At 49.0% G+C, this 13600-nt stretch overlaps 1 protein-coding gene across 1 annotated transcript in view; it reads right to left on the bottom strand.

The window, feature by feature from the left end:
- GFPT2 (glutamine-fructose-6-phosphate transaminase 2) overlaps nucleotides 1-13600 on the bottom strand; it is a 42018-nt gene that overhangs the window by 21546 nt on the left and 6872 nt on the right. Inside the window, exons 2-7 of the mRNA XM_032846835.1 lie at nucleotides 7522-7629; nucleotides 6061-6159; nucleotides 5421-5546; nucleotides 1905-1963; nucleotides 1118-1252; nucleotides 576-637 (exon numbers count right to left, since the gene is read on the bottom strand). Coding sequence (XP_032702726.1) covers nucleotides 576-637; nucleotides 1118-1252; nucleotides 1905-1963; nucleotides 5421-5546; nucleotides 6061-6159; nucleotides 7522-7629 — 589 coding nt within the window. The remainder of the gene's footprint in view (nucleotides 1-575; nucleotides 638-1117; nucleotides 1253-1904; nucleotides 1964-5420; nucleotides 5547-6060; nucleotides 6160-7521; nucleotides 7630-13600) is intronic.

Here is a 13600-nt window from a genome sequence, read left to right as displayed (position 1 = left end):
GCCGAAGGCAGACGCTTAACCTCACAGGCGCCCCATTGCATACATTTTCTTTTTTCTTTTCTTTTTTTTTTAAAAGAATCTATTTATTTATTTGACAGAGATCACAAGTAGGCAGAGAGGCAGGCAGAGAGAGAGGGGGAAGCAGGCTCCCCGCTGAGCAGAGAGCCCGATGTGGGGCTCGATCCCAGGACCCTGAGATCATGACCCGATCTGAAGGCAGAGGCTTAACCCACTGAGCCACCCAGGCGCCCCGCACTGAATACATTTTCTAAAGAGAACCTCGAGTACTGGCCTGAAACATGGATCTGCCCCTCGCTACATACAATTTTACTTTTACTTTAAATTTGTTGTCAACTTCTGAAAATCTAGAGCTTCCAAATAAAAATCCAACTTTCTGGTTTCTCTTGTAATAATCAGAAGCTGTGACCACAGAGCTGGTGGGGGTACCGAAGCCACAGCTGTCCCTTAGAGACTGCCTTCCAGTTTGTCAGACACCCCACTTCTCCCTTGGGCAGCAAGCTAAGCAATTGCATGTTATTTATTTATTCTTGAAATGTCACTGTGTTAAGCCTCACCTGGTGGCAACGGCTTCTCCCGGGTAGTGGATGCTCTTGAAAACCAACGCAAATGCCCCTTCCTGTGAACACAGCAAACTAGAGTGAGTAACAACGCGCTCTGGCCCCACCAGTCTGGCCCACTGCCCCAGACAAGGGCCACTCCTCCTGCTGCGTGGGTCCTGGGGTCACTCCCTCAGGGGGCTGAGGGCAGGACAGTCCGTGCAGCATGATGGCAGGAGGAGAAAGGGAAAACAGCCGGTACCATGCTGAGGAACCAAAGCCCTCTGTACCTTAACTTTTTTTTTTAAATTTAAGCTTTTTTTTTTTTTTTAAGATTTTATTTATTTATTTGACAAAGAGAGAGACAGAGCATAAGCAGGGAGTGTGGCAGGCAGTGGGAGAGGAGCAGGGAGCCGGGTGCAGGACTCAATCCCAGGACTCAGGGATCATGACCTGAGCTGAAGGAAGATGCTTAACCCACGGAGCCACCCAAGAGCCCCTGTGCTTTTTTAGCTTCTTACGTCATGCAGACCAGAACAGGTCTGGTTCTCCTAACTCACCAGCTGCTGAATGACTCTTTCGACCAGTGTTGAAAATGTAATGTCCTCAGTTTCTCTGTTGTCAAACACATACTTAATTAGCTTGGCGATGGTCTCAGTATCTGTTTCTGACTCAAACTCGTACCCTTTGCTTTCCTGGAATATTTCGTGGGACAGTGTCAGATAACTGGCATTGCGCAATGCCGCTCCCTCTCCTCCCTTATGACCCACCCTGGCAGCGACTTCAGATAAGAACAAGGAAAACGGGGATCGGAAGTCTGCCAGAAGCACAGAGCCCCGCACAGCTGAGTCATTCCAGTTATTCCCTGAGATCATCCTGCCTCAGAAGCCTGTCTCTGCCGTTAATCTGGACATTGCAAAAAAACAGCAGGCGACATGATCAAAGATGTTGAGTCAAATCCACCCACATCCCAGTCCACACCACAACCTCTTCATATATTAAACACTCGCCGTCTGTCTTCCCACCCCACATTCCATTTGGTGTATGAGTTGATGTGTTATGTCAACACTTTATGAAAGTGCAGACACCTTAATAAAAGGAAGTTCGTGTTCTTTGGCTTATGGGAATCTGCAATACACTGGAGGTACGTGCAAAGGCCCGGTTATCTTCTCCAGCAAGACATGGGGAGCTCGGCCAAGCCGGGACGACGTTTATCCAATGCTCACATGTGACTGAGAGCGGGTCTCACTCAGCTCCCGCCTCTGTTTCCGGTGGGAAACGAGCTGGTTGGAAAGTTCCCAGGGAAGACCACTTGACTTCCACGTCAACCCAGGGGAAGGATCTTACCAGAAACTTCCTCAGGTCTTTGTAATTTGTGATGATCCCGTTATGGATGACTACGAATTCTGGAAGAGAAGTATGGCGAAGACAGAAATGCTATGAGAAAGTGACGTTCAAGCCAGAAATGAAGGACAGTGATGTGACAGCTTGAAACTCGGCAGCTCAGCTACCACTGGGTCCGCTGTGTAGCAAACATCACTGAGGCTGATGAGAGCTGATGACTACCATCTACCACCACCTCAGTTCAACCCTGAGGAAATGCACAGCTCTCTTCGGGTAAAGAGCACCTGCCTGCCTGACCTCGCACAGGGCTCTGACCTGTGGCCTACAGCATCCCCAAACACACTTTGGTATTTAGGTAAAATGGGGCAGGATGAACTCTTCGGAATCTAGAAACTAGCCCAGGCAGTCCCAACCTGCTTTAGGCTCAAGGAGGCCACAAGCTGGCAGTCCACATGGGTGCTTTGTTTGACCCACACTGCATTGTAAAAAAGATTTAAGTTTAAAAATTTTGAAGTTTCACTTAAAAATCCTGATTTTTCTCGGGGCACCTGGGTGGCTCATTGGGTTAAGTATCTGCCTTCGGCTTAGGTCATGATTCCGGGATCCTGGGATCAAGCCCATATCAGGCTCCCTGCTCAGCAGGGAGTTTGCTTCTCCCTCTGCCCCTTCCCACCGTGCATTCGGGCTCTCTCTCTTGCTACTGAAGAAATAAAATCTGTTTTTTAAAAACCCTAGGGGAACCCGGGTGGCTCAGTGGGTTCAGTGTCTGCCTTCAGCTCAGATCATGATCCTGGAGTCCCAGGATCAAGCCCTGCTTCAGGCTCCCTGCTCAGTGGGGAGTCTGCTTCTCTCTCTCCCACTGCTGCTCCCCCACTCATCCTCTCTCTCTCCCTCTCAGATAAGTAATATCTTAACATTAAATTAAATTAAATTAAAAATCCTGATTTCTCACGGGAGGAAAAATCTGGCATCCTTGTGCTCACCCACATTCCTGTGTGGCCACGAGCACTTCTCTCTGCAGGATCTGCCTGCTGTGGCTTCTCCCACCTCCCCAAGCACCAGCAGCAAACCCTGCTCATGTCCAGCTACTCCCTGCATGGGGGACCCCCTGGTCAATGCTGGGAAAGTGAGGGATACATCTGCTCAGTCACCACTGCATTTTCTCAATCAACGGCTGACGAGTAACTTGAAGGTCTAAAACCAGCCTGAGATTTTTTTTGTTTCTGGGTAAGTAACCCCCATACCTCCTGAGCCCAGATGATAGGAAGACCCTTTATTGACCTTGAGATTTCCTATCCTTCAGTGAAACTGGGTCTTCAGGGTTTTTTTTTTTCTTTTCAGTACAGGATAGTCCTTTACTCTTTTTCATTATTTTTATCATTTCCGCCCTACTATTTTTTTTTTTTTTTACATTCTGTTGTTTACTTTGGAGAGCTCACACAAAAACTGGGAGGACTTGGATAGAAAAGCCATTTTGGCAAATGCACTAGGCACAGCTGAACTCTATTACGGCCTTGTTTTTGTTTTCCTTTTCTTTTGTTTTGGTTTTTTTTTACTTTATTTGCTCTGTTCTCTTCTCGGGGACACCCATAATGCACCTTTTTATTAACTGTGTCCATATCCATCCCCTTATTTTTCCTACTGACTCTGACACGGTGTCTTCAGTCTACTTTCCGAACCCTGTCCCATTTTTTTTCATTTCAGTCGATTGTCTCAACTTCTCATTGGTAGTTTGTTTCCCAGAATCCATGTTTTCTTTGTGAGAACTCTGTAATTTTCTTGTGTAATGCTGTTGCTGGCTGTAAGCTTTTCTTCAAAATATGCTTTTCAGTCATCCCTGATGAGTTGCTAAAGAAATTCTACGAATCTTTGCTTATTTCTCATGTCATTTGCAATTACTCATCCTGAGTCAGGGCAGGCATTTTCCAGTTTGGGTGTGTGTGGTGGGGGAGATCTGCTTGGAGCCTCTCTGCTTCAGGGGGACACAGAGTCATCATCTACACTGAAGTGGGGGTTCACCTTATCACCTGGGGTGACATCTCAGCATACATGGTCTGGGGATCAGCCTCTGTATCTGGCTTGGGATTTGGCGGATGCACATTCTAGATCCTCATGACCATGGGGTCTGCTGTCTGCCTCCTGGATGTAGGGCACCTGCCCTAGCACAGGGACGCTGGCTGGTTCAGGGCATGGACCAGATCCAAGGGTCAATCCCTAGCAAAAACTTACTACCTGCGACCCCAGCTGTTCTGCCGAGCAGAGCACTTGGGGCTCAGCCTTCCAAATTGAGCAGGATGAGCCACCGTTCCCAGGGATAAAGGACACTGAGCTGGGAGGCGTCAGAGTCTCTCCTGTGCCCCAAACTCCATGACGATGAACGGCAGTGAGGCTTGCCAAGTGTGTAGCTAAGTGCCTATCCATTAGCACTCAGAGCCTCAATGACTCTGATGTCTCTGATTTCTACTCTAATATGGGGCTCGACGAGGACTTGCATGATGCCAAGAGATGTCTTCAGGTGGAGGTCCCAGCTGACACCAGAGAGCATTCTCTCTGCTGGATACCCTCCCCCACCATGCTCAGGTGTGGGTCAGTGGGGGCTTCTGGCTTGACCAGGTCTAACCTAGAAAGGAGACCCACCGGGATTTCCAGACCTACCAGGACATCCCCCACGAGAGGGACTCAGGGGCATTAAGAACGATGGCATGCAGAACTTTCCAGGAGGGCCCAGGCATAGGATGTGGATCCATGAGCTGGGGCTGCCCCAAGGGGGTGGCTGGGAGAACTGAGGAGCCTGCAGCCTACCAGAGAGGGCCCGGTATCCTTGGGACGGTCCTGAGCAGTTTCCATGTCCCCACTTTGTGACCGTGGATCACTGCTTGTCAGTGGAACTCTAAGGTACCCCGAGCCCAGGTACCACACCTTCTAGTTTTTCAAGGGATGCCAGAAGTCTCGACTTCCAGGTATGATCATTCTCAGGCCTAAAAACCCTGCAGCGAGCCACGTGGAGTGCTCTGGTGCTTGGAGGGAGCCCCTGGGCTGCTTGTCCAGATCACAAGTTTGTGGCAGCCAAGGTGTCACCACAGGGCCCAGGACTGGAGCGGGCACCTCCCGACATGAACCAGAATCAGCACCGCCACCGCCCTGGCGCAAACCTCTCTCTTCAGGAGGGAAGGAAACCTACCCCTCCCTGAGGGCGCCCAGCCCTCCAGAACACCGCAGTCCCTTGTTGAAGAACAGTGCCCAGACTCTTCGACCCCTCTGCTGCCAAGTCCTACTCAGGCTGGGTCTCAGGAGCCAGCAGCAGCCCCTGGAAGTGCCGCTGTTTTCCTGGGGAGGTCAGCACCACCCAGGAGCGAGGCTGAGTTTGCCTCCTGTCTGGGGCTGGCTGCCACCCCCTGGGGATGGGTTCCTCAGGGAAGACAGGGCTGGGAGAGAAGCAAGCCAGCTGGGAGTGGGGTTGGATCAAGGGCCAGGCAGAACCTTCTGGACTGGGGGGGTGGGCAAGGCCATGTTACATACCGTTGCCTTTGTCTGAGCGTTGTGGATGGCTGTTGACAGCATTGGGGACCCCATGGGTGGCCCAGCGCGTGTGGGCAATGCCGAAGTGGGTCTCAAACTCCACCTTTAAGTCCATGCTGTCTTGTTCTAGATCAAGGGAAAGTAAGCGTTGACACAGTACCGTTAGGGGAAGGTGATGTCATTATACGCACGCGCCTCAGCTACATCGAAAGCTACGTCCCACCTTCCACTGCGAGGGCCCCACTCTGGGGATTTCTGCCAGATCCCTGCTGCGGTTTACTCAGTCTTTACCAGTAACCTAACTCACTAACCAAAATGAGCTTCTTGGGGGAAAAAAAAAAAACCAATTATGGGTCGCCACGATCAATGGAATAGCAATATCATCTGCCAGAAAAATGAAAATAAATATGTAAGTGCTGAATTTTTTTTTAAATGCTCATGCCCCACCTCCTAAAAAAAAACCAAAAAAACTCATCCCACACCCTGAGAAACACAGTTTTACCATGTGGGCTGAACCCCCTTTCTGTTTACCTGCACTTGGATGAGCTCCTATTTTTAGTCTCGGGTATTGCTGGCATAAAAGGTTTTTAACTGACCCATAAGGCCTTTATCGCTCTGACCAGGCCTGTGGTCCACTTACTATAAAGTTCCTCATCAAGTGCCTTGACATTCCCTCTTTTCTTGACCAGCTGGATATGTCTTTCTTTGACTTCGTTATTATGTCCATCGATGGCCACACCTGTGGTATACACACAATTTCTTTTTTTTTTTTTTTTTTGGTATTGGCATTGAAGTTGTGTCTCCCACACCTCATTACAGAGTACGACCCCAGGAGAGGGCTGCAGAGCTCTGTGGACTTATCATTTCTTGTTTGCCAGGCGGGTGGCCTGGAAGAGAACTAGACAGTGTTGAGGACGTTGACTTGCAGAGAAGAGGCTGTGGCAACCTAGCCCGGGTCTAACCAGGGTGTAGCCCCGGAGGGCCACCTGTGAGGGAGGCACCTCCAGGCCCACCACCGAAGGCAGTGGGTTCGCAGGAGGGCCTTCATTGTGCTGTGCACTGGGCCCTGTGCTTTGGCTGGTGTCCCTGTTGCATCAGCATTCCTACAATCCTTCATTTGACTCACTTTCCATTAGGAATGAACAGAGGCATAAAATTATCTGGCTCCCGTTTCTCCCTAGGCTGCTTAATTGAAAATGGGAAGCAGACTAACTATCCTCACAGAAGTGTGCAGCCACTGAGAAAGACCATCAGGCAACCCAATATTTATAGCAGCAATGTCCATAACAGCCAAACTATGGAAAGAACCTAGATGTCCATCAATAGATGAATGGATAAAGAAGATGTGGTATATATATACAATGGAATACTATGCAGTCATCAAAAGAAATGAAATCTTGCCATTTGCGACGACGTGGATGGAACTAGAGGGTATTGTGCTGAGCGAAATAAAGTCAATCAGAGAAAGACAACTATCGTATGATCTCACTGATATGATGAAGTTGAGAGGCAGGCAGGGGGTTTGGGGTTAAGGAAGGAAAAAATGAAACAAGATGGGATCGGGAGGGAGACAAACCATAAGAGACTCTTAATCTCACAAAACAAACTGAGGGTTGCTGGGGAGAAGTGGGTAGGGAGAGCGGGGTGGGGTTATGGACATTGGGGAGGGCATGTGCTATGGTGAGTGCTGTGAAGTGTGTAAGCCTGACGATTCACAGACCTGTACCCCTGGGGCAAATAATACCTTATATGTTAATTAAAAAAAAAAAAGACCACCGGAAAAGTTTGGGATAACGGACAATGCAGTAGAGAGATGAAAACAGGACATCAAATTATAATTCTATAACAATAATCAGGTAAAAACAAAAAATACCTATGCACGACAACCCCTGCCACCCCCCCCCGCCCCGCCAACAGACCACCCTAACCTAACATAGGCTCAACAGTGACCAGGACAGGGACGCAAAGATATTGACGGGAGGGCTTTGGGTGGAGTTTTCTTTTTTTTTTTAACCTTATTTCTTCTTTCTACTTTTCTCTAGTTTTCAAGTTAAATGAACAAATGCGCTGTGTATACACCGTGACAGCCCGTAGGACCTACCCGCGGAGTCGTAGCCTCTGTACTCAAGCCTCTGCAGGCCCTTAATGAGGGTCTCAAAAATCTCCTTCCTCGTCCGGGGCACTCTGTAGTTCATGTATGCGAAGATTCCTGTGAAAAGAGAGGGGAACCACACGTCTGTCAACCACCTGGTCAGTGTTTGGGAAAAAAACAGTTCTGGGGACACAGGCACGGGTGGCATGGCCTGACAGCTTCTGCGCTGCACGTGTGGCCTTCCCCTGACATACCCAAGAGCCGTGCTCCCCTCCTGCTTCGGGACGCACCTGGCCCACAGCCCAGCCCATGACAAGAAGTCTCAGGAGGCATGTGAAGAACATATCAGACACCGTGGCCTGACAGCTCCCCTGCGGAGAATTTCTCCTACGACTGTACTTCGTGACCTGGCTTTCATTTAGAATAGCAAAGATCAGGGGCGCCTGAATGGCTCAGTAGGTTAAGCACCTGCTTTCAGCTCAGGTCATGATCTCAGGGTCCCGGATCAAGTCCCGTATCAGGCTCCCTGATCCACAGTGAGCCTGCTTCTCCCTTTCCTTCGGCTGCTCCCTCTGCTTGTGTGCTCTCTCTCCCCCTTTCTCACAAATAAATAAATAAAATCTTTAAAAAAATATATAATACCAAGGATCAGCAAAACTGCCTGGCCACTTGGGAATGTCTGGAGTCCTTGTCTATGTGGACCCCTTGATCTGCATAGAACAGGCCTGGGAAGAGTCCTCCTACAGCAGGTGAAACAGGGACTGAGACCTCGACCCCTTTTTCCCACTCGCCCCTGTAGCCTGGAGCTTTAGCATCAATAAATGTTGCTTTAAATGTTGCTTTTACAGTAGCAAAAATAAAACCACCTCTTGGCCCGCAGAGAATCCCTATCCTCAAGATAGATCTGCATGCCCAGAAGACTTTATGTGGCTATATTTTCTGTATTTGTATTTCAAAATACTATTTTCCCAAAAAGGAAGGAACAGTCGCGCTATTGGTGTTCTCCCCAAACTCCTTTGCCCTGAGACTATGGACCCCTGGTCTGCCTCTGTCCCACCCTTCAAGCTCCTTATCCTGGCATCTCTCTTTCCTTTTGTCCACCCTGCTCCATTGGGGGGAATCTGACCTCCTCAAAGCTCAGCTTCCACCACCTCCCAGGGCTGGCTCATCCCTCCCAGGCCCCCACCGGGTGTGCTCCCTTCTCTGGGCCACCCCTGTGCCCGTGCATCTTGGAACACCTTCATCCCCCAGTAAGAACACAGGCTGGCACGTCTATCTTTATACTTCTCACTATGTCTTGGCACACCGTCCTTGTTCAATAAACGTATGTGGAGTAGAGTGACTGTAAATCTACTTTATTCAGGGAAGCAAGAGTATAGATCGTGAAGAATTCTGGCCTTCAGGAATATTCATAGTAACTCATCTTACTGAGGACTCACTACGTGCCAGGCACTGGGCCAAGCGTTCTCACACAGATGTCAATCAAAGCTCCCATCAGTCCCTTTCTGGACCAGGAGCCCGCGAGGCTGTGACTTGACCTCAGGACTTAAAATGCTCCTAACCACTGGGCAGTGTTGCCTCAGGGATGAATGGGATGAAAAGGCCTATTTCCCAAATTTTAATCATTTAACTTTAATTTAAAATTTTCCCACTGTTTTCCTGGGATGACAGAAAGGTCTGACCAAGATTAAAACTTTGCCAGGTATCTGCACCTTCACGTTCACCGCACCATTATTTGCCATAGCCAAGGCATGGAAACGAGCAAAGTGTCCAACCGTAGATGAATGGATAGAAAAATTACGGTATATATTTACAATGGACTATTCCTCGGCCATAAAAAGGAAGGAAATCCTGCCATTTGCAGCAACACGGATGGAACTGGAGGGCATTAGGCTAAGTGAAGTAAGTCAGACAGAGCGAGACCAATACTGTATTATCTCATATGAGGAGTCTAAAAAAAAAACCCAAACTCATAGATACAGAGATCAGATTGGTGGTTGGCAGAGGCCGGGGTGGGGGGAGGCGGCATGGAGCAGGAGATGGGGGACCCTGGTAAAGATGGTCAAAGCATACAAATTTCCAGTTGTAAGGTAAGTAAGTCCTGGAGATGTAATGGATGGTGTGGTGACTTCAGTTAATAATGCTCTATTGTATATCTGAAAGTTGCTAAGAGAGTAGCTCTTCAGAGTTCTCCTCACAAGGAAAAAGTGTTAACTATGTGAGGGGATGAATGTTCACTAATCTTTTTTTTTTCCTGGGGATTTGTTTTATTTTATTTTTTTTAATTGACATATAATGTATTATTTGTTTCAGGGTGCAGGTCTGTGATTCATTAGTCTTACACAATACATAGCTCTCACCGTAACACACTGTCCGTCACTGTCCCCAATGTCTGTCACCCAGCCACCCCATCCCTCCCACCCACCCCCAATGTTTACTAATCTTACTGTGGCAATTGCTTCACGATACACACCTATACCAAATCACTTGGTACACCCGAAACGTATGCGATGATACACATCTATTCTATCTCAATAAAACTGGGAGGGGGCGAATGCCAGAGAGGAACCTCAGAGAGGACAACCTTTCTAAGGGAAACTGAAGGCTGAGCACAATTGTACACAAAACCTCCTGTAAAATCTCCAGTCATAAAAAAGATTAGATTCAAGCCAATACAATGTTTCTGAATGAGTGATTCGACGTCACTTAGAGAGATGTGATCATGGTCACAGCAGACGAATGTTAAGCTGGCTAGAATTCATTCTAGAAGTAGTCGAAAGCAAGGCGATAAAATTAAACACCGCTAAAAATGACATTTTGCATGCTTATGTCCTGTATGTGTTACTGTACATGGGCTATATTTGAACTCAAGTATGAAAGTGCAGAATCTCTATATAAAAACATGCACCCTGTGCTTTCTGACCCAGGGCAGATGCTTTCTTTTTAACACGGCTGAGGATAATTTTGGCGGTCAGCTATTTTTGTGTTCCTGGCTGACTCGAGGTCAGGTGAGAGCCGCCGAGTCTGAAGTCTCATGTGCAACTTAGGCGTCCCCCCCTCGCCCCCCTTGGGTGAAGGAGCGGAGTGTCTGTGTCACACAGGAGCTCACACCATACCCTACCCTTCGGACCTCAACACGTCTGGGCAGAGGACATATTTTTGTCACCCTACTCACTAAGATAACCCCACCAAAACAAAAAAACCCAATATTTACCTTCTAATGGAAACATTAAACAATTTTGAACAGCTCTATTGGGATATAAGTCCCATACTGTAATATTTCCCCATTTAAAGTGTATAATTCGATGGTTTTCAGGACAGTCGGCCCTTGAAGAACACGGGAATGAACTGCCCAGGACCACCTTTTTTTTTTTTTTTTAATAACTACAGTACTGTACTGTAAATATATTTTCTCTTCCTTATTTCATCCCTTCCTCTCTCTTTCTTTCCTTCCTCCTTCCTTTCTTTTTAAGATTTATTTGTTTGTTTACTTATTTATTTGGCACAGAAAGAGAACACAAGCAAGGGTGGGGGCAGCAGCCAGAGGGAGAAGGAGAAGCGGCTCCCCGCTGAGCAGGGAGCCCAATGAGGAGCTTGATCCTAGGACCCTGGGATCATGACCAGAGCTGAAGGCAGCCGCCCAACCGACTGAGCCACCCAGGCACTCCTCTTCCTTATGATTTTCTTAATAACATTGGCTTTTCTCTAGCTTACTTAATATGAGAATACAGTATATGGTCCATTAACACACAGTCTATGTATTAATGCTTCTGGGTGAGGCTTCCACTCAACGGTAGCTAAGTTTTGGGGGAATCAGAGTTACACGCGAATTTTCAGTGGCATGGGGTGCTGGCATCCCTAACACCCCCCATCGTTCAAGGTCAACTCTGTGTTCACAGAGTCGACCGACCACCACTACAATCTAATGTTCGGGTGAAATTTTCATAACGTTAATTATTCCCCCAAAATATCAGAAAGTTCCCCGGGAGGACGCAGGTGAATTCCGGGCACCCTAAATGCCACGTAGGCATGGGAGATCACTGCGTGAAGGGGGGAGCCCCTCACAGGTCATTTTTGGTCTTCCCCGGCATCCCGGAATCCTTCTAGAATTACAGCTGCACCTCACACAGGGGAGCAGACACTGCAGATGACTCAAAGGCCCAGATACCAACTTGGGAGAGGTTTGCAATCTGAAATGCATTCATGAGAGTGCTCCAAGGCTCTGCTTCTGATTCTCCCCTGCGAGTGCCCTTCCTCTGGGCCAAAGTGCACTTATGAAATCCTTCTGTCAGGCACGGACGCTGCTGGAGGTGCCTCTGGCTCTCAGATCCTGACAGCAGTCTTCTTGGTGGGGAGGTGGGGGTGCTGGTTAAAGTGTCCTTGTCCTCAGGACCACCAGCTGTTTCCGCACCCAGCCAGGAGGCTCCCAGCCGCTCTTGCACAGTCTGGGAGAACCCTGTGGTGAGGGGGGCTGCCAAGGAGTGGTTTTCAAGGTCTTTGCACAAGAAAGCATGAATCTAATTTCAGCATAAAATCTCCTGCATGCGGACATCTATTCAAGTAAGCTCTTTCATTAACTAAGCGGCATCCCTCTCCTCTCCAGCTCTCTCTTGGCAGGCTTTCCCTTGCACTCTCTGGAGATGAAGTGTGCGGGGAGGGGGGGAATAAAACCTCAGCATCGACACCAGGCTCTTACTATTTTAGAAAAATAAAGAAATGGAGTAAAACTGCTCTCCCGGGCCTTTCTCTCATCATTCACATCAGAATTCCCTTCTGGAATCCCTACCATTGTTAACAAAAGCTACCCCCGAGACTCCATTTTTTACCTATGAGATCAGGAAAGATCAAACAGTTCGACGATCCAGCGAGAGTTTAAACTTGCACCCCCCTTCTAGAAGGCAATTGGACAAGCTTTCAGAATTAAAAATGTACACATCTGTGGACCAGAGCGGTTGCTAGGCATGGATCCAACCACTATCCCTGCAGAGGGGCGTGTGCGTGCACGAGGACGGTAGCTCAGCTCGGTGCTGTTTGCGGTCCTTGAAGATGCGGGACACCCTGAGGCTTGGCAGGGACCAGGTAAGTGACAGCACCACAGCCACGTGGCGGGGCCACCATGGGACCACTTTTCCACAGAGAACAAGGTGAGGCTCTGCGTTCTCTTGGAAAACAAGCTCCAAGATGTGTCAAGGGGAAAAAGCAGCTTGCAGAACATGGCTAAATTATGCAGGGAGGGGTGGGGAGACACAGACAGTATTTCTGGAAGGGCATCCAAGACCCTGGGGTGGGATGAGGGTGCAGTGATTGCCTCGGAGGAGGGTACTGGATACGGGCAGAAATCCCTTTCTAGTGCACGTGTGTGCTTTGTATGGTCACAATATTTTGCCATGTGCCCATATACACTACCTTAGCATGTGCTGCTGCACATGTTAGACATTGGTAGGCATGGGATTGTTATTGAGGGCAGTCTGATTTCCCTGACTTCTGCATGGCTCCAGGACCCCACTCACCCAGAAGAACCAGGGCCACAAGAAGGAGAAAGCCCTATCTGAGCTCCCCTTCCAGCACGTAAAAGGACGGGCCCAAGGTCCCGCAAGGGTCCTCCCGCTCCTGGGGTGTGGAAGACACCAAGCAGCAGGTGCACGTGGCACCCAGGAAGACAGTTCTTTCAGAACCTTATCTCGTCAGATCCTCCCCGGGTCCGGGGCCAAGGCTGCGGTTCCTGAGAACAGACAGGGCCCCTGTCTGGCTCCAAGGCCAAAGACCCGAGTAAGACACAGCTGGGTCTATCTGAGTGATTGCAGGGTGTCTCCCTGTTGCCCCCATCCCCCCACAAATCAGTGTAAACCCTGCCTTACGATCCTACTCCAAGGGGTGAGAAATACCTCACATAGAGAGAGACAGCTCACATCTATGGACAGATGCCCACCTCACCCCTGATGGGAAGACCTCTGACTGCCCTCCCCCAACCATAGGGCCTGGGGTCATGGTGACATCAGGAAGCTCCTCTTGGCCCCCACCAGACATTGCTGATTCCAACTCCACTTTCTCTGCCCATCTAGGCCGTGGCAACGACAGCAAGTCTGCC

This window comes from Lontra canadensis, unplaced genomic scaffold (genome assembly GCF_010015895.1).
Source record: "Lontra canadensis isolate GAN:19392208 unplaced genomic scaffold, GSC_riverotter_1.0 scaffold181, whole genome shotgun sequence".
NCBI lineage: Eukaryota > Metazoa > Chordata > Mammalia > Carnivora > Mustelidae > Lontra > Lontra canadensis.
This window is presented reverse-complemented; position numbering and strand designations above follow the sequence as displayed.